The sequence below is a fragment of the Ranitomeya imitator genome, chromosome 7 (genome assembly GCF_032444005.1).
Source record: "Ranitomeya imitator isolate aRanImi1 chromosome 7, aRanImi1.pri, whole genome shotgun sequence".
In the NCBI taxonomy this organism is placed as follows: Eukaryota; Metazoa; Chordata; class Amphibia; order Anura; family Dendrobatidae; genus Ranitomeya; species Ranitomeya imitator.
Genome location: NC_091288.1, coordinates 154,542,761 through 154,564,560, shown reverse-complemented (window position 1 = coordinate 154,564,560; position 21,800 = coordinate 154,542,761). Strand labels below are relative to the sequence as shown.

The 21,800-nt window shown below is 42.5% G+C and overlaps 1 protein-coding gene across 2 annotated transcripts in view; it reads left to right on the top strand.

The window, feature by feature from the left end:
• The window catches only part of FAM234A (family with sequence similarity 234 member A), a 70,081-nt gene extending 54,498 nt beyond the window's left edge, over positions 1-15,583 (top strand). For both annotated transcript variants that reach the window (XM_069733929.1, XM_069733928.1), the window contains exons 9-12: positions 3,687-3,765; positions 5,466-5,618; positions 6,778-6,871; positions 11,344-15,583. In XM_069733929.1, coding sequence (XP_069590030.1) covers positions 3,687-3,765; positions 5,466-5,618; positions 6,778-6,871; positions 11,344-11,549 — 532 coding nt within the window. In that variant the 3' untranslated portion in view covers positions 11,550-15,583. The remainder of the gene's footprint in view (positions 1-3,686; positions 3,766-5,465; positions 5,619-6,777; positions 6,872-11,343) is intronic.
• The last annotated feature ends 6,217 nt before the right edge of the window (positions 15,584-21,800 follow it).

Sequence of the window (21,800 nt, the reverse complement as noted above, 5' to 3'; positions counted from 1 at the left end):
GGAGCCATGCATGCAAGGATGGGACCAGGGGAGCCATGCATATAAGGATGGAGCCGAGCAAACAAGGATGGGACCGGGGGAGCCATGCATACAAGGATGGGACCGGGGGAGCCATGCTTACAAGGATGGGACCGGGGGAGCCATGCTTACAAGGATGGGACCGGGGGAGCCATGCTTACAAGGATGGGACCGGGGGAGCCATGCTTACAAGGATGGGACCGGGGGAGCCATGCTTACAAGGATGGGACCGGGGGAGCCATGCTTACAAGGATGGGACCGGGGGAGCCATGCTTACTAGGATGGGACCGGGGGAGCCATGCTTACAAGGATGGGATCGGGGGAGCCATGCTTACAAGGATGGGACCGGGGGAGCCATGCTTACAAGGATGGGACCGGGGGAGCCATGCATGCAAGGATGGGACCGGGGGAGCCATGCATGCAAGGATGGGACCGGGGGAGCCATGCATATAAGGATGGAGCCGAGCAAACAAGGATGGGACGGGGGAGCCATGCATACAACGAGGGGAGCCATGCATACAACAGGGGCAGCCACGCAGGACAGGACGGGGGGAACCACGTATACCGGGAAAGGGATGAGGGGACAATACATACCCGGCTTATACTCAAGTCAATAAGCTTACCCAGTTTTCTGTGGCAAAATTATGTGCCCCGGCTTGTACTCGGTCCGGCTTATACTTGAGTATATACAGTAAATCCTTATTAGACCTATTATACAATAAATAACTAAATAAAGTAACGTTGTGTCATTCCTGTAATTCATGCGTTTTGGTTGTTTGGTATCTAGCTTTGTAATCCAGAAAGCTTTCCTTAGGCCATGTTCACACGTTCAGTATTTGGTCAGTGTTTTACATCAGTATTTATAAGCCAAAACCAGGAAAGTATAGAAGAAACAGGTCACCACTTCTGCATTTATCACCCACTCCTGGTTTTGGCTTACAAATACTGATGTCAAATACTAACCTAATACTGAAGGTTGGGACGTCACCTCATAAAAAGTTTTTTTTTATCAGTTTCCACCTCCATCTGGCAATGCCACTTTTTAAATGCCAAAAAATGTAAAATTATTTTTTATATCTCCATTATGGCTGCCCACAAAGTGCTTCACAGCACCTGAATATGCCGTTTTTTTTTTATTAATGTTCTGTTATTATTTTATGTTTTTTATTTTATGACTTGTGCAACCAATATATTTTATGCCACAAGCTACACTCCATGCAGTTGCCCCATATTTCCACCTACATGTTGAAATACAGACGTGTGAGTGAGGCTTTAAGAAGATGAGTAACTATAGCGCTTCTGTGATACTTGAAACAATTATGGCCTATCTGCACAGTAGGCCAGCTGTATTTTTTGGATTCACCCTGTAATATTCCTAGCTGTCAGCACAATGAGTGAAGGAGCAGCCTGCCAATATGGGCAGCTGAGTCTGGAACTGTAGCTCATCACTTTCAATGACACAAAGGGTGAAGCTTGTCCTAACGATCAAACATCGAGGGTAGAGTTTCTTGTTCAAGATAACCTTTCATTTTCACACACTCTTTTATTAAAAATGTGATGGACAGTATGGCTTTTTTAACCATACTATCAATGTAATACTTAAAAAGAATCGGTCACTAGGTTTTTACTACCTCATCTGAGAGCAGCATGATGTAGGGCCAGAGATACTGATTCCAGTAGTGTGTCACTTAGGTCACGTTCACACATTAAGAATTTGGTCAGTATTTTACATCAGTATTTGTAAGCCAAAACCAGGAGAGGAACAATCAGAGGAAAAGTATAATAGAAACATGTGCACCACTTCTGTATATCACCCACTCCTGGTTTTGCTTACAAATACTGATGTAAAATACTGACCGAATACTGAATGAGTGAACGTGGCCTTACTGGGCTGCCTGCTGGAGTGTTGATAGAATCACTTTTCTCTGCTGAAAATCTACTAGTTCTCTGAATGCTGAGCTCTGTAGTACCCTGCTCACATCACTGATTGACGGCTTTCTGTGTACACTGTGCATAGGCAGAAAGATAGCAATCATTGATTGGTGGCTTATACAGAGATTATGAATATGGAGGACTGTGTTGGCAGCAGGTTTACTGGTTCTCTAGTGATAATTTAGTGCTGATAAAACAGTGATCTTATCACAACTACAGCAAGCAACCCAGTAAATGACGCATGGCTAGAATCAAAATATGTGGCAAAAACCTAAAGGTACCGTTACACTAAACGACTTACCAACGATCACGACCAGCGATGCGACCTGGCCGTGATTGTTGGTAAGTCGTTGTGTGGTCGCTGGGGAGCTGTCACACAGACAGCTCTCTCCAGCGACCAACGATGCCGAAGTCCCTGGGTAACCAGGGTAAATATCGGGTTACTAAGCGCAGGGCCGCGCTTAGTAACCCGATAATTACCCTGGTTACCATTGTAAAAGTTAAAAAAAAAACAGTACATACTCACATTCCTGTCACATCCCCCAGCGTCAGCTTCCCTGCACTGTGTAAGCGCCGGCCGTAAAGCAGAGCGGTGACGTCACCGCTGTGCTCTTCTTTACGGCCGGCCGGCGCTGACACAGTCAGTGCTGGAAGCTGACGCCGGGGTACGTGACAGACAACGGAATGTGAGTATGTACTGTGTTTTTTTTTTTTTGTTTTTTTTTTTTTTTACAATGGTAACCAGGGTAAATATCGGGTTACTAAGCGCGGCCCTGCACTTAGTAACCCGATATTTACCCAGGTTACCAGTGAACACATTGCTGGGTCGGTGTCACACACGCCGATTCAGCGATGACAGCGGGTGATCAGCGACCAAAAAAAAGGTCCTGATCATTCCCAGCGACCAACTATCTCCCAGCAGGGGCCTGATTGTTGGTCGCTGTCACACATAACGATTTCGTTAACGATATCGTTGCTACGTCACAAAAAGCAACAATATCATTAAAGAAATCGTTATGTGTGACGGTACCTTTACGACAGAATCACAGTATCAACAGGCAAGAAACTGCGGCACCATTCAGCCATTACACATGGTCATTTCTTTCCCTTCTGTGAGCATTTGCGGTAACTACTAGGAATGTCGGTGGTGCTTAGCTCAAGTGTGTGGTTCACGCAATCACTTCAAGAAAAAAGAAAAAGCGGCACTCGCCATTCCTTAATTGTGGACAGCTCACGGCTCTCCCTGCCTCCCCCTGCTTACCGCACGTATGTCCCAGTAAATTGGAATAAAGGACTTTGTTTTTGTAAGGAATGGTGAGTGCTGCGTTTTCTTTTTTCTTGAAGTGATTACATTACCAACAGTCTTGTCAGCATGTGACACTGTTATATTTTCAAGAGCCTTTAATAGTGCATTGAAGGTATAGTAATTTATAGAAGAGTACAAGACAGACCTATATATTATACAAATTATTAAACTTTTGGCATTGGAGAGAGGTACATGTGCCACTCTTTCCTGTACCATCAATAATGTGAATAAAACTTTGGGCTTTTATACAGAACTGGTGAGTGCCACCATTTTCTTCTTTTTTCCTTGGTTGAGCCCACGGTTACTGCAGCCTGGCGATCCGTTTTTTCCATGGTGCCTTTTTTTTTTCTTTCTGATTATCATACATCTGTGCACACACTGCTGACACATACTGAACTATTGGAAACTATTTTGTCTTTTATTTTTCTAGTAAACCAGCTCTGGGCTTTTTCAAGAGAGATGTCTTATCTATAATGATGGAGCTGGAAATTGGAATGAACAAAAAGAAGGTTGGTTATTTTACAGACTGTAAATGGTTAAGAATTCATAGGTTTTATAAATACACTGTGCACAATTATTAGGCAATTTGTATTTGTCATGATAAATTTTATTATTGAACAACCACAGTGTTATCGGTCAATCCAAAAAGTTAATAAACTTGAAACCTAAATTTCTAAAAAAGAAGTGAGGTTTTTTTTTCTTTCTTGGGAGAATATCTATGTGTGCATAACTATTGAGCAACTATTGGTGGGCAGAAATATTATACAATTAAATGAAAAATGTATATTTTCTCATCTCAATTGTTTATTATCATCTGCTAAAGTGAGAATAAGAACCAAACAATTCAAAATGTACTGAAATACGTTTCTGACATGTCAAAAAAGTATCAGTGATCCATGTAGCCGCCCTTCTTTTTCCATAACTGTAATAAGCCTTCCATCCATGGAGTCTTAGTTTCTTAATCTGCTGACTATCAACTTTGTTGGCAGCACCAAAGACAGCCTACCAGACACTGTTCATAGAGGTACACATTACCAACACAGGGGAAATTAATGCAGTAAAGTCTCATAAAGTAAACATCGTTATTGGCACAAAGATCAAATTAATGAAGTGCAAAAAAACAAAGTAGTATTAAAATATGGACCAGCACACACTTAGTATGCTGGGAAATACATAGTGATTTAGGGTAATAGATATAAACAAGAAAGTGCTCAGGATCCCCTAGTCTGAAGGCTATATGCCAAGACTGTTCAAAGAGGACCTAGATCTGCCTATGGAGGCGGACAGTACTTACATCTGGTGATGTGTCCAAGAAGGGAAGATGTGTGTGGCCTGATCCAATGGTCGCTACACGCGTTTCCCCCGCAGCTTTGTCAGGGGGGCGTATCCAATACGATTAGACTAGGGGTCTCTTACTTATATGTATTCTATTGCTATGTATTTTCCTGCATACTAAGTGTATACTGGTTGCATTTTTGCAATATAACTACATTGGAGAATAATTGATCCCCGGTCGCTTCACGTTTCATTCTTCTCAAATCTTTGGCCATTAATGTGCGTCTTTTTTTTTTTTTTACATATTTTCTGCGACCCTGTTGACCATTTGCAACAAAACTTTTGATGATCCTGTAATAATGTCCGAGAATCTTAGTAATTGCAAGAGTGCCGCATCCTTCTATAGGGTGTGTTAACAATTTTTGACTTTTTCAGTCAATTAAATCTTATCTTTTCACCCATTTTTCCTGAGAATAACAAACTGGCTAATAATTCTGCACACCGTGATGAAGGATGTTGATATCCTTAAGTCATACCATCTTTCATTACACAAATACACATCACCTGATCTGCTTCATCCAATAAGCATTCAGGTTCTTACAGCTTAGAGGTGGAAAATATGCATAAAAATAATGATACGGTCAAAGTGCTCGCCTAATCATTGTGCACACAATGCAATGCAATCGGCATTCGTTATTTGCAGTTTTAACGTCTTTTTTTCATCCTCCTCCCAGCCATAAAACTATTGATATTAGCTTGAAGTCCTGACCTATTATTATACATTCATTACTAACAGGTAGCTCCCCGTGACTGTATAATTTTGAAAAAACCCTTGACTTAATCATGTTTTATGTTGGATGTGTGAAATGTAGTCATATATTTTCTGCTTTGATGTTATTGATCTCTTATGTCCCCCAATAATCTTTGTGTCCAGGTTGTTATAGTGGACAGTAACAGTGGAGCTTTGCAGTGGGCGTTTGAGCTGAATTTGGGACTTGCGAGACAGAACCCTGCTGTGTTGAATACAGGAGACCACCGCTCAACATTTCTGTTCTGGGGAGTCAATTACCTGGAATCCAACATCAGTGTACGTGTCTTTGTACGAGCAATTATTTTGTATATTAGCTTGGGTGATCGGCAACCTGTTTACACTGCAAGATAATTGTAAAACCAGTGTTTTTAACAACACTTGTTCACGAATATCTTGCCGTGTAAATGCCCTTTTAGTGTTGCCGATCAGATTTTTGAAGGGACTGTAACTCTGCAATAACCATTATTTTTCATTCCATGTTTACAGTTTTCTCATACAAAAGTGAATATGACTAACCTGCAGTACCATGCATGGCCACTACTAAATGTGTAGCGCTGTGCCTGGTAAAGAATGACAGAGAAACAGGGGACACTGTAGCAGTAGAGCCCCTTTACACAGCTGATTAGTATGTGTGCAGAGATTGGAAACCCCCATATTCTAATATTGTTTTTTTTTTTGTTTTGGTTTTTTTTAATATCCAGAACAGCTTAGCTGCACAACACATACAAATCTTTGTACCCTTATTAACGGATGAACTCCTTCATTAGGCTACGTTCACATTAGCGTTTTGCGCGGTTGCTTCGGGCGCAGCTGCGGCGACGCATGCGTCATGCGCCCCTATATTTAACATGGGGGGCGCATGGACATGCGTTGTGCTGCGTTTTGCGATGCATGCGGTTTTTTTTGCCGCAAGTGTGGGGCGCAGAAAACGCACCAAGTTGCATTTTGTTTTGTGTCCAAATTTCGGCAAAAAAGGATGCATGCGTTGCAAAACGCTGCGTTTAAGCGTGCGTTTTGTTGCGTTTTTGTTTGCGTTGTGCGTTGCGTCTCCGACGCAACATCGCACAACGCAAATGTGAACGTAGCCTTAGCTACCCCTTTGTTGGTGAACATGGCTGTGGGGTTACATTACTATACAGACATACATTAAATAGACTCCTATTTGGGATTATCAGAACCCACTTGCTGACAGCTTCCAAATGGCATTAAGACATTTTTTTTTTCATAATCTGCACAAAACAGCAATCGGAAAGAATGGTGATCATTCTATGAACATTTCTGGGAAAAATTACGCATTGCAATACTGTTACGTTTTTCACAATTTGTTATTTATAATACTATATCCTTTGGGTCATGTGACATTTATTTCAGTAATATCCCTTTAAAAGTTTTAAAGAGGCAGAAATATAGTAAAATCTTAATTGTGTCACTGTAGGAGTCAGAAGAAAACCTTTTCATGTTTCACCCATCACACCCGAATGCCCTTCTCCAGCTGAACAACCATACTGAAAATATAATCCTGTTTAGCGGTAAGTTTACTCCAAATGATTTCTAGAAAGTATCAGCTAATTGTTAGCACTATCTCACTTGGTATAGTGTTAAGATTTGAGGATCAGAAAGCCTAAAGGCCCCGTCACACATAGCGACGCTGCAGCGATACCGACAACGATCCGGATCGCTGCAGCGTCGCTGTTTGGTCGCTGGAGAGCTGTCACACAGACAGCTCTCCAGCGACCAACGATCCCGAGGTCCCCGGTAACCAGGGTAAACATCGGGTAACTAAGCGCAGGGCCGCGCTTAGTAACCCGATGTTTACCCTGGTTACCATCGTTAAAGTAAAAAAAAAAAAACGCTACATACTTGCCTATCGCTGTCTGTCCTCGGTGCTCTGCTTCTCTGGTCTGGCTGTGAGCACAGCGGCCGGAAAGCAGAGCGGTGACGTCACCGCTTTGCTTTCCGGCTGACCGGTGCTCACAGCCAGACCAGAGAAGCAGAGCGCCGAGGACAGACAGCGATAGGTAAGTATGTAGCGTTTTTTTTTTTTTACTTTAACGATGGTAACCAGTTCAGATCAATTACAATGAAACCAAACTTATATTGTTTTTATAAAATATAAAAATCAACCTTGCATGTGTATTACTACACCCCTGTGCTGGTGTGCAAACACTACAGCCAACTCCTTCTGATCTACTCTATCGATAGAACACCCTGAAGCATATTCTGAAACTATCTGTAGTTGGCATTAAGTTGTGTTTTGCTGTGTTCTGCGTGGAGTTTCTGGCTCAATTTGAGTCTTCTATAGACTATAGTTTATACTCTTAAGATATGTTTGTGCCAAAAGCCGAATGTCCACAGAGAACGCCCTTGTCGGTAGCACCTCCCCATTGTTCAAATAAGCCATAACCAGCACTGTGCAGAGACATCACCTGCCTTTTCATACAGCCATCCAGTTGTGTTTCCAAGATCGACATCCCATCACCGCATACGATCACAAAGCTCCAACTGTTTTCATTTGCTGTTATTACTCTCATTATAGGGTCCCCATATGTGTAATAATATATATCTTTATATTACATATTAAAATGTCTACTCCTAGTTCTTATATTAAACGTAACTGGTTCATGTATAATATACCGTATTTTTCTCACCTAGTTTTTAGAGGAGGAAAATAGAAAAAAATTGAAGTAAAAAATGTAGCCCTCTCCTCACCATCCTGGTATGCATGGCCCCTATTCCCATCCTGGTATACATTGTCCTCTCATCCCTATACTGGTATGCATGGCCCCCTCACCTCCATCCTGGTATGCATGGCCCCCTCCTCTCCATCCTGCTATGCATGGCTCCTCATCCCTATCCTGGTATGCATGGACCCTTCATCCCTATCCTGGTATGCATGACTTCTCATCCCTATCCTGGCATGCATGGCCCCCTCCTCTTCATCCTAATATGCATGGACCCCTCATCCCCCTCCTGGTATGCATGGCCCCCTCATCTCCATCCTGGTATGCATGGTGCCCTCATCCCTATCCTGGTATGCATGGCCCCCTCATCTCCATCCTGGTATGCATGGCGCCCTCATGCCTATCCTGGTATGCATGGACCCTTCATCCCAATCCTGGTATGCATGGACCCTTCATCCCTATCCTGGTATGCATGACTTCTCATCCCTATCCTGGTATGCATGGCTCCTCATCCCTATCCTGGTATGCATGGACCCTTCATCCCTATCCTGGTATGCATGACTTCTCATCCCTATCCTTGTATGCATGGCACCCTCATCCCTCTCCTGGTATGCATGGCCCCCTCCTCTCCATCCTAGTATGCATGGACCCCTCATCCCCCTCCTGGTATGCATGGCCCCCTCATCTCCATCCTGGTATGCATGGCGCCCTCATGCCTATCCTGGTATGCATGGACCCTTCATCCCAATCCTGGTATGCATGGACCCTTCATCCCTATCCTAGTATGCATGACTTCTCATCCCTATCCTGGTATGCATGGCCCCCTCCTCTCCATCCTGGTATGCATGGCTCCTCATCCCTATCCTGGTATGCATGGACCCTTCATCCCAATCCTGGTATGCATGGACCCTTCATCCCTATCCTGGTATGCATGACTTCTCATCCCTATCCTGGTATGCATGGCCCCCTCCTCTCCATCCTGGTATGCATGGCGCCCTCATCCCTATCCTGGTATGCATGGACCCCATCCCCATCCTGGTATGCATGACTCTCATCAGAAAAATATTTTACAAACCTTCCCTCGCAGCGTCCTGTTCTGATGCCAGCAGCTGATTTCAGCTTGTAAGCAGCGCATGACACTACTGTCATGCGCTGCTTACAAGCCGAGGACAGCTGCCGGAATACACATTGCTCCCCATGCCGGGACTATAGGAGTGGAGAGCAGCGAGTATTCATGTTACTTTAAAAGCAGTCACAGTAGCCGGAGCCCCCAGCTTTCTGCAGTGGCTGGGCGATTATGTGTTTCTGCTACTAAAGGGAATTAATATTCACTGCTCTCCACTCCCATGGGCGTAGGGAGCAGTGAATATTCATTCTCTTTAATAGCAGGCACACATGATCGCCCAGCAGCCGCAGGAATCGACAGCTATGGCTAACACTGCCCGCTATTAAAGATAATGAATATTCACTGCTCTCCATGTCCATAGTACCTCCCACTTCTTGGCGCCGGCATCAGTGTACGGAGGTAGGAGGGACTATGGGTGTTATGGAAATTTGGTTTGGATAAATCTATCCCTGTGTGTGATGCGGCTGTTCCCAATTAGACTGAGCATTTTGAGCACTGATCAAGAATGGACTGTACATTATGGTGACAGAAAAGCATTCCATCAATACTGATGATTTATTGTACATACATGGATTTATAATTGCATATAGAAAGGGGTGGTTAGTTAATTACCATATTGTCAATCTCCTCTGTTATTGGTTATCTAAATATATATGAAATATTGTGATTAATGCACAAATGAATGCTGATTAAGCAACTAAAGTGTAGCTGTCTGCATCTAGGAGAAAGTTGAGACATGTGATCATCACTTAATACATCTGGTGCTGTTCCGCTTTTGGCTGGAAATCCCCCGAACAGTCTGTCTGGCTTATATCAGTTTATGTCAGCCATTTTAAGCAATTGATTATAGTGTATATATTAGCTGTGGATATATGAGTATACATGAGTGTATATAATTATATAGGAGTGTATATGCAAGTGAGATCTATATGATATGGGGAGCAGTGAATATTCATTTCTCTTTAGTAGCAGGCACAGGGGTTAGCCGCAACAGCCGACTCCTGTCTCCTGTGACCCACAGCTCCATCGCTGCTGCTGCTTCCCCTCCTCCCCATCCACAGCAAGTACATCCGGACATAAGACGCACCCCCTCCGTTTTCCTCCAAATTTTGGAAGGAAAATAATGCGTCTTATAGTCTGAAAAATTGCGATATATATTTCCACTAAAATGCTTCCAATTCATCCAAGATATTTCAATTTCATATATTCACTGCATTCACTTCTCCCATTAGGTATTTCAACCTAATGGCTGGGACAATGGGTGGATCGTGCATTTTTGCCCTATAGTATAGAAATGCTCCCAACTCCATTGAATAGGGGGCGTTTGTATGGCTCACATACAATTATTACAAGAGAATTTAATTACATAACATAACCCTTTAGTTTGGCGCATTATCCTGTCTTTTATATCATGCCTTTTATATTAGTGTCATCACTACTTTGTCTTTCTTTTTAGGATGTAAATTTTGACAGCCACAATATTCTTCACATGGAAAAACCCACATTTCCTTATAAAAATAGTCTTTTCCTTTGATTTTATGGTTGTCCTTCATACACCAGCAGTGATGGTATGGTAATCCACCGGCTGTGGTCTCGGGTGGTGGGTGTAAGGTGGGGTGCATCATGAGAGCTGTTGCATGAGTGGCCCAGAAGCCAAGCCATTGAAATGTCACTTTCAGTGATTGATTACGGCATCTACATGGTTAAACAACAGCAACCACAGCTAGTTCTTGTCATTGATGTTTCAGGCAGATGCCTGTCCATATTTCCCCTGCGCCCATATGACACATGTTTACATTATATGCTCATGAAGGGGGTTATTGATTCTGTGAGACCTTAATCTATTAGCCCTATCAGACCCTACCGCTATTTACAGACTTAGGACCGGGCTTGAGCCTCTTGGGTCCTACCTTTCTCACATAGGAATCACAGCCGGCCATGTTCTGATGATGCCCCGTTTCAGGATGTTGTCTAGATCATTGTGGATTCTGGAATATCCCCCTTCTTCTAGGAGTCTCCTGGACTTTCTGGGAGAGCTATCCAGAATGATGTGTCACGTGCATTTTTCTACTCCTTTGTGGTTTTGTATAGATGGCGCCCTTGGTTTATCTATGTCAGGTCATAGCTTTGTACACTTGGCGCATTGAAAACATATTATTCCAATGTCCAACAATCTTTCATTTTTATTTCTTAGCTGCCCTGTTTGAACGCAGCCGTCATGCTTGCTACGTATTGATGACCGGCCCCAACATTACAGAGGACCCCGGCACTTTGACGGTTTCTAAGCGAAAATTAAAGGAAGACATCAATAATGGGAAAGTCATTTGGTTTGGCACTGAAGAGGTCGACACTGAGAGCATACGAGAGGAATTTTTTAGAATGAGATACTCTAGTCATTAGCATGGAGAAGCCAGCATGATCAGTTCTCTGGATAATATACTTTGCTGTATGACTCCAGTCCCCAAGTCATTAGGATAATATAATGCCTTTATAATATCAGAGGCAAGGAAAATTTCCAGAACTAAAAAGAAACTAAGAACTATTGGGTCATTTTTTGATACAAATCCCTTAGCCTTGCAAGGAATCCCTAAAGCTTGCAAACTGCTATACATTTCAATGACAGATTCTAATGAGGCATTTACAGCCTGAGACTCTACACTAAGATGAAGTATGTCATATCAATGCATCTGCTTGCTGCGCTCATTTACTTCAACACGTTGTTCTTGCATCTGTTTTTCTGCAAAGTTTTTCTGCAGGTAGTACAATCTAATCATATACTGATAGTTCTGTTACTGATTAATGACTTCCTGCAAAAATATGTCACAACGTTGTTGTATCCAGTGATTCATAGTCCGTCTATGTATGAGCAGCTGGATAGTCAGTGTTAATGGGGTTGTCTCATCTTCTTAAATGAGTAAAATTGTAAAGTGCCTGTAAAAACAAGCAACTTTGCAATTTATCTCTTATTTTTTATTCTAGAGTTTACAGTTACCCAAGTTACCGACCACTGCAGTCTATATGAGGTGGAGGCAAAGAACCCCGCACTTTCAAGTTCTTTGCTATGGACTTGAAAGCACTGATCTGAAGCTGGTTGGATCTGGCCAGCTGCAGTATCGTTCTGCTTCTCTGATGCTGCCAAGGCAAAAATGCCTTTGCTTACAGAATGGGAGAGCGCCGAGGTCTGTCAATCTAAAGGAACTCCCCGTCCCCCCTTCCCTAGCAAACAAGGTGTCTGGAGGCTGGAGAGCGGTGTGCTCCTGAAGACAAGAGGATGCAACAAACCCTTTAACGCTGACTGACTGTAAAACTAGATTGTGCATCTAATCATGAATCCTAATTCCCCGTGAGAAAGGGAAAATATTAATGATTTTACTATAAGCAAAATAAGAGCTTACAAATTTTTATTTTCCTAATATGAAATTATTATGAAATTAAGTTTAAAAAGTGAAGTGCAAATGTAGCACAATTTTGATGTAAGTACAATTTCATTTATTGTACAGTTTAATTTACTGTTAAAGTGAGTATTCACCTTTGAAAACTGTTCTTATTCTTCCCAGGCGCGGCCGCTGCATTGTGAGTTGTGGCTGTAAGCACGCCCCGGCACTGTGATTGACAGCTTGCTCTGCACCACGAGCTGTCAATCACAGTGCCGGGACGTGGTTACTGCCGCTGCTAGTGTAATCGCTCCAGGCACGCCTCGGTGACGGAAAGCCGGCATCTCCAGGGAGGATTAAAATTCGCTCAGAACACCCGCTGAATAGTATCTTTGCACCCCTTAATAACAGTACTTTTTTATTGTTATTTTGGGAAGGGGATTTTGCTTACACTGGTCAAAATTTGCATCTTTTTTTCATGACAAAAGGGCATTATTATTTTAGGGATATAGCCGTTTCATTTTTAGATATATTTTTTCTGCCGTTGTGCAATGTTACTTTAGTATAGGACGTGCCCTAGTTATGCTGAATGTGTCAGAGGCAGAGCTTCATCTATGATTGGTGAAATGATTATTTTATTTTTTAATCATTGATTTATTCTTTTCAAATACTATTATTTTTACTTTTCTTATTACTACTTTCCCCTATACTTGAAACTGCCATACTACTCCCAGTTACAGGCTAAAACACAGACCTAACATGTGATAACTGTCAAGTCTGTACTGGGTCTTATTAGTTTCTGCCTTCTTATGTGGGTGCCCAACTTCTGCTTTGGTATCCACAACTATTCAGTCCTATGTAGCTGTTATTATAGGGCAGTGTAAAAACAATGCTCTAGAATAAAGCACATTGTTGGCCATTATATATAGAAAAAAAACGTACAAAGCATATACACAAAATACAAAAAACGAGCTAGATAAATAAGCCCCAAATTATTCTGTTGTGTGTAATCGGTTTAATATTCAATTCAGCAAGCACCAGATTCTGCAGGAGAACCGCTAATGGTCAACTTTCTTGGGTTTGTATGATCACTTTGAAAGAAGGAATATAAACCAGCTCAGCCGTGATGCATAAGCTGAGTTTCGGGAGCACGGACCCGCTGTGTCCAAGCGTGCAGAATCCAAGAGCAGAAAATGTCCAGCTTCACCGAATCCGTGAAAAAAAGTTTTCTTTATTCACAAACTTAAACATGGAGGATACAAACTTAAGCAAAAACCATATGGGTAAGAATCTTAACGCGTTTCTGGAGACTAAGCTCCCTTAATCATCCCTTGTATCTTCACCCAGAATCTATTACCAGTCTAAGATATCAAGAAAATAAGGAAAAGCAATAAATTAAATTTACATGACACCATAACAATCCTAGCATCCAATCTAGACTTGGAGATATAACTATCTGCTATGCTGAGTCACAACAAAGAAATCCAATGTATGCTTGGCAGTGCCTTCAATACCATATGATTCCTGATAGTTTAGGTTCAGGTGTCATTAAAGATATTTATTCCCAGGTTAATGAGCAGTTTGGCAGGTACAGGTTTCTAGTTTAATTACCTTTTTATTTAAGTAGTCACTATTCTGTCAAGACACTGCATAAATCAATAGAACAAGCAAATCTAAGAAGATTTCTTATTAATAACCTAATAAATTGAAATATACAATCCACTTTTATTCTGTATTAAAGCTTTTGAATCTAAATTATTTTATTTAAATAGACATTAATTTAAGGTGCTGCACTTTACTTGAAATCTATAAAACTGTGGTCTGAAAATAATCTGAAGATGATAATGTTTAATGTTGCTTTGATTTAATACTGTATGTCACATTTTCCACTCTGATCAAAACAGCCTTTAGTAACTTTGTTTTATAGGGTACAGTTCATAATTACTTGTAACCTGCAACTATGACTGAGCAGAGAGAGGTTATTTAAAGGAGTTGTGTTTAAAATATGATTTGTTCTTTGCTGCATTTTGTTTTAAAAAACAATATGTCCTGTACTCATCTTCCCCAGGTACACCGGCGACTGGGCAACTGTTCCCAGTATGTGGCATGGACTACGGCAATGACATCACCTTGGTAGCGCAGCTGTCGATTCCTGAGCTCAGCTGTTCTGAGCGGGGTATTCCGATGTAGCTCTGAGCAGGAAATTCCGGGTGTAGCTCTGAGCGGGGCATTTCGGTGTAGCTCTGAGCGGGCCATTCCGGTGTGGTTCTCAGCGGGCCATTCCGGTGTGGTTCTCAGCGGGCCATTCCGGTGTAGTTCTCAGCGGGCCATTCCGGTGTAGTTCTCAGTGGTGCATTCTGGTGTAGTTCTCAGCGGTGCATTCTGGTGTAGTTCTCAGCGTGGCATTCTGGTATAGTTCTCAGCGGTGCATTCTGGTGTAGTTCTCAGCGTGGCATTCTGGTGTAGTTCTCAGCGGGGCATGCCGGTGTGGTTCTCAGCGGGGCATTCCGGTGTGGTTCTCAGCGGGGCATTCCGGTGTGGTTCTCAGCGGGGCATTCCGGTGTGGTTCTCAGCGGGGCATTCCGGTGTGGTTCTCAGCGGGGCATTCCGGTGTGGTTCTCAGCGGGGCATTCCGGTGTGGTTCTCAGCGGGGCATTCCGGTGTAGTTCCCAGCGGGGCATTCCGGTGTGGTTCTCAGCGGGGCATTCCGGTGTAGTTCCCAGCGGGGCATTCTGGTGTAGTTCTCAGCGGGCATTCCGGTGTAGCTCTGAGCCGCTTATCTTGATGATTCGCTGATGTGACATCAGCGCTGAAACCAAAGCCAAATACCGGTAGCAGTGTCGCCAGTGGACCCAGGAAAGATGAGTACAGTGTGTTTTTTTTTTTCTTTAAACAAAATGCAGCAAGAGACCATTTATATTTGAAAGGGAATAACCCCTTTAAAGATCAGAGCTGATTGAAGTATCAAGAATAAAATGTATTTTGCATTCTGTGTAATGCTGATGATTTTAAAGAATATTGTATGTCTTCTGTGTATAATAAAAGATTGTCAATATTAAATTTTTGCTTTGTGTTTTTAACTTATGTAGTTTATGAACAAAAGCAAGGTAGCAACAGAAAAATGGATTTTAAAGAATTACTAAAATTGTTTTTAATTTTGTTGGTCATGGAAAGTTTTGAAACTGCAAATCACTCTATTACGGGGTTTGTCTTTATTCTTAAAATAAAATTGTATGTAAGGGGCTTCAAAACTCTTGCTTTTCCCTAGTCCATTTGCCTGCTGCGGGAGACTGTTCTGGTAAGATCACTCAGAGGAGGAGACAAGTGCTGATCCTTCACCACCAGCATCAGTACTCTGAATGAGGACATTCTGATATATCAATGCAGTTAAAGGTAGGCATATAAGAGCCGATTCAGCAAAGTGTTTACACCATCTTTCTGGCATAAAAAGGTGCATTTTTTTGCGCAACACAAAGTCCTTTATGGCCACTCTGCCAAAATGGGTGAAGTTGGGGAAGGAGACGGGCATGGCTAAGCACACCTATCAAATTCAAAGAGAAGGGTCGTATTGTCGTGGCTGGTTGGCACACATGAATTAGCCAATTTGTGCACTAAGTACTACGTTTTCATACATCTTAGTGCTTACATAGCGCTTTATTAACCCCTTAACGACTGCCGATGAGCATTAAAATGGCAGCCGTTAAGGGGCCTTATTCCCTCATTGCCGTTTTGAAACGGCAGTTGGGAATAAGGGTATAGAGCCCCTCAGAGTTGGAAAACCCCCTGGGTTTCTGCTACGGGGGGTGTTAAAAAGTTAAATGTTAATTTTTTCCTTTCACATTCCGTTAATTCCTATGAAGCACCTGAAGGGTTAATAAACTTCTTGAATGTGGTTTATTAGGCACAGTAAAATTTCTAAACATTTGATATGTTTTAAATAACTGAAAATGCTCATTTGTGGAATTTGCCGCATTAGGAGGTCACATTCACTGAACAAAAAAGCTATTTAACTCCCAAACATCCTAACAAGCCAAGTTACATGTTAACATAGGAACCTTTCTTTGACATCACCTTCACAATTCTTGCATCCATTAAACTTGTGAGTTTTTGGAGAGTTTCTGCTTGTATTTCTTTGCATGAAGTCAGAATAGCCTCCCAGAGCTGCTGTTTTGATGTGAACTGCCTCTCACCCTCATAGATCTTTTGTTTGATGATACCACAAAGGTTCTCTGTACGGTTGAGGTCAGGAGAAGATGGTGGCCACACCATGAGTTTATCTCCTTTTATGCCCATAGCAGCCAATGACTCAGAGGTATTCTTTGCAGCATGAGATGGGGCATTGTCATGCATGAAGATGATTTTGCTCCTGAAGGCACATTTCTGCTTTTAGACCATGGAAGAAAGTTGTCAGAAACTCTATATACCTTGCAGAGGTTATTTTCACACCTTCAGGAACCTTAAAGGGCCCTACCAGCTGTTTCCCCATGATTCCGGCCCAAAACATGACTCCTTCACCTCCTTGCTGACGTCACAGCCTTGTTGGGACATAGTGGCCATCCACCAAGCATCCACTACTCCATCCATCTTCACCATCCAGGGTTGCTTGAACACTCATCAGTAAACAAGACTGTTTGAAAATTAGTCTTCATGTATGTCTGGGCCCACTGCAACTGTTTCTGTTTGTGAACACTGCTTAGGGGTGGCCGAATAGTGGGTTTATGCACCACAGCAAGCCTTTGAAGGATCCTGTACCTTGAGGTTCGAGGGACTCCAGAGGCACCAGCAGCTTCACATAACTTTTTGCTGCTTTGTAATGGTATTTTGGCAGCTGCTCTCTTAAGGTACCGTCACACTAGACGATATCGCTAGCGATCCGTGACGTTGCAGCGTCCTTCCTAGCGATATCGTCCAGTGTGACAGGCAGCAGCGATCAGGCCCCTGCTGTGCTGTCGCTGGTCGGGGAAGAAAGTCCAGAACTTTGTTTCGTCGCTGGACTCCCCGCAGACATAGCTAAATCGGTGTGTGTGACACCGATTCAGCGATGTCTTCGCTGGTAACCAGGGTAAACATCGGGTAACTAAGCGCAGGGCCGCGCTTAGTAACCCGATGTTTACCCTGGTTACCATCGTTAAAGTAAAAAAAACAAACGCTACATACTTACCTACTGCTGTCTGTCCCCGGCGCTGTGCTTCTCTGCTCTGGCTGTGAGCACAGCAGCCGGAAAGCAGAGTGGTGACGTCACCGCTCTGCTTTCCGGCCGCTGTGCTCACAGCCAGTACAGAGAAGCACAGCGCCGGGGACAGACAGCGGTAGGTAAGTATGTAGCGTTTGTTTTTTTTACTTTAACGATGGTAACCAGGGTAAACATCGGGTTACTAAGCGCGGCCCTGCGCTTAGTTACCCGATGTTTACCCTGGTTACCGGGGACCTCGGGATCGTTGGTCGCTGGAGAGCTGTCTGTGTGACAGCTCTCCAGCGACCAAACAGCGACGCTGCAGCGATCCGGATCGTTGTCGGTATCGCTGCAGCGTCGCTTAGTGTGACGGTACCTTTAGTCCAATGAATTTGTCTGGCAGAAACCTTCCTCATTATGCCTTTATCTGCATTAACTCTGTGCTCTGTTTCAGTCACAAATCTCTTCACAGTATGATGATCACTATTAAGTTTTTGTGAAATATCTAATGTTTTCATACCTTGTCCAAGGCATTGCACTATTTAACGCTTTTCAGCAGCAGAGAGATCCTTTTTAGTTCCCATATTGCTTGAAACTTGTGGCCTGCTTAATAATGTGGAACATCATTTTTAAGTAGTTTTCCTTTAATTAGAATCACCTGGAAAACTAATTATCACGTGTTTAAGATTGATTTCATTCATCCATTGAGCCCTGAGACACAATATCATCCACGAGTTTGACAAACAAAACAATTAAATCTTCATGACACTTAAATCCAATTTGCGTAATAATTTGGAACACAGTGTAAAGTGATACTGGTTAAATTAGCTCTGTCACTAAGGAGTTAAAAGAGCAGAGAGATAGCAAAGCTGATGGCTCACTGTGCGCCTGGGAAAACGCAGTGAGTAAATCAATTATTGTTTGTTTGGAAAGCTGTGCATTAGACTCAGATGTCTTGAGTTAGCATTCACATTTATTAGCGGCCAGGCAGCCTACGATTTTATGTTTTTAATTTTATTCCTACTGAACTGCATATGGTGCAAATAAAACTGTTTGCGGCCAAGTAGTAGCAAACTTGTGTGAACTGTGTTTTACGAGTGTCTGTCCCAGGATTCGGTGATGTCGCAAACTAATCCCCTCCACTCTACAAATATACAGTGGGTACGGAAAGTATTCAGATCCCTATACATTTTTCACTCTTTGATTCATTGCAGCCGTTTGGTAAATTCAAAAAAGTGCATTTATTTTCTCATTAATGTACACTGCACCTTATCTTGACTGAAAAAAACTGAAATATAGACATTTTAGCAAATTTAATAGAAAAGAAAAACTGAAATATCACACGGTCCTAAGTATTCAGACCCTTTTCTCAGTATTGAGTAGAAGCACCCTTTTGAGCTAGTACAGCCATGAGTCTTCTTGGGAATGATGCAACAAGTTTTTCACACCTGGATTTGGGGATTTTCTGCCATTCTTCCTTGTGTGATTGACAGTGACATTTAATGGGTTAATAACCACGGGTGGATCGTGATTCCACCCGCGGCTGTTAAGGGTACATGTCAGTTGTTCAATCAAAACAGCTGACATGTGCCGGGAACGTTGTGGGCTCACCGCCAGAGCCCACATCAAAGGGAGGGACACGACATGCGCTGTGCATGTACAGCGCATGTCATGAAGGGGTTAAAATAGATCTCTTTCGCCACAATGATAAAAGCTATGTGTAGAGAATTACAGGAAAAGAACATCTCGCCAAACATTAAGCATGGGGGTAGATCAATTATGCTTTGGGGTTGTGTTGCAGCCAATGGAAGGGGGATCGTTTCACTGGTAGATGGAAGAATGGATTCATTGCAATTTCAATAAATTATTATGCAAACATAACACCATCTGTAAAAAATCTGAAGTTGAAAAGAGGATGGCTTCTACAGATGGATATTATCCTAAACACACAGAAAAATCCACAATAGACTACCTCAAATGGCGCAAGTTGAAGGTTTTACAATGGCCTTCACAGCAGTCCCCTCATCTGAACATCATTGAAAAATTTGAGGCTATATCTCAAAATAGCAGTGCATGCAAGCCGACCCAGGAATCTCACAGAACTGGAAGAATTATCAAAGGAAGAATGGATAAAATCCCTCAAACAAGAATTAAAAGACTTTTGGCTGGATAAAAACACATTTAAAAGCTGTGATACTTTCAAAAGGAGATGATACTAGTTACTAACCATGTAGGGTGCTCAAACTTTTTTTAATGTAAAATATGAAAATATAATATAAAAAAATTATTTGCCTAAAACACCAAAAAATGTGTGATCTATAGTTTTAGGCCTTTTAAAGATCATTTCATCTTCTACTTGCTCAACCGTTCACAATAATAGTAAATTTGCCAAAACTTTTACTAGTCAGTGAGTCAGGAGCACACAGAAAAGCTGTGGGAGGGGCACTGTTGCACTAAAAAGAAGTAGGCTGTTCCATACTCAGATAAGAAACAGTGAAGGAAATAAGTAGTTGATACAATGATGATTTTGCAAGTTTTCCACCTATGAAGAATTCTTATCGTAGGTACACTTCCAAGTGTGAGAGGCAGAATCTAAAAATAAAAACAAGGTGGACCTCGACGGCGGCAGACATGCTTTGCTGAGCTCCGCTGTCTGAACAGCCATAAATAACCCCAACCAGCACACGAATCATGGCGGTTTTGATTCCGTGGGACTCCCACACACCCAGGAGCCCCACCGCTGGCAATGCCGAAGAAGGGAGGCGAAGCACAGTCAGTAAGCCTCACAATTACTGAACTGCTCACCAGCGGTAACATTCCCAAAATGGCCGCCCCAACAACCTCCCCACCTGCCTCAGCACCACAAACGGATAATGCTACAGGTCATGGCCAATAACAAATGGCCAATAACAAAGAGCTGTCTAAGAACACCAGGGACAATAATGTAGACCTGCACAAGGCTGGAATGGGCTACAGGACAATAGGCAAGCAGCTTGGTGAGAAATCAACAACTGTTGGCACAATTATTAGTAGATGGAAGAAACACAAGATGTCTGTCAATCTTCCTTGGTCTGGTGCTCCATGTAAGATCTCACCTCGTGAGAAAAAATTATTCTGAGAAAGGTCAGGAATTGGCCCAGAACTATACAGGAGGGCCACAGACTCAAATATTACTATTAGTAACACACTACACCATCATGGATTAAAATCCTGCAAGGCACGCAAGGTCCACCTGCTCACCCCAGCACATGTTTGAAATTCGCCAGTGACCCTTTGGATAATCCAAAGGAGGCATTGGAGAAGGTCATGTGGTCATATGAGACCAAAATAGAACTTTTTGGTATCAACACCACTTGCCATGTTTGGAGGAGGAAGGATAAGTACAACACAAAGAACACTGTCTCAACAATGAAGAATGGTGGAGGAAACATCATACTTTGGGGGCGCCTTTCTACAAAGAGGACAGGACGTATGCACCATATTGAAGGGAGGTTGGATCGGGCCATGTATCGTGAGATTTTGGCCATCAACCTACTTCCTTCAGTAAGAGCATTGAAGATGGGTCGTGACTGGGTCTTCCAGCATGACAATGACCCGAAACACACTGTCAGGGAAACTAAGACAGTGGCCTAGCTAGTCTGCAGTCCTGAACCCAATGGAAAGTCTTTGGAGGAAGGTGAAACTCAATTTTGCCCAGCGACAGACCCGAAACCTGAAAAATTTGGAGATGATCTGTATGGAGGAGTGGGCCAAATTTCCTGCTGCAGTGTGCACAAACTTGGTCAAGAACTACAGGAAATGCTTGACCTCTGTAATTACAAACAAAGGTTTCTGTACCAAATATTAAGTTCTGTTTTTGTATTGTATCAAATACTTATTTCATGCAATAAAATGCTAATTATGTAAAAATCATACAATGTGATTTTTTTGGATTTTTTTTTAGGGGAATTCTGTGTCTCACAGTTGAAGTGTACCTACGATAAAAATTACAGACCCTCCATTCTTTGTAGGTGGAAAACTTGCAAACACGGCATTGTATCAGTTATTTTCCCCAATGTACATTTTCAGTAGAACCAAGGTCAATTGCTGTTTTCGAAGTGTCAG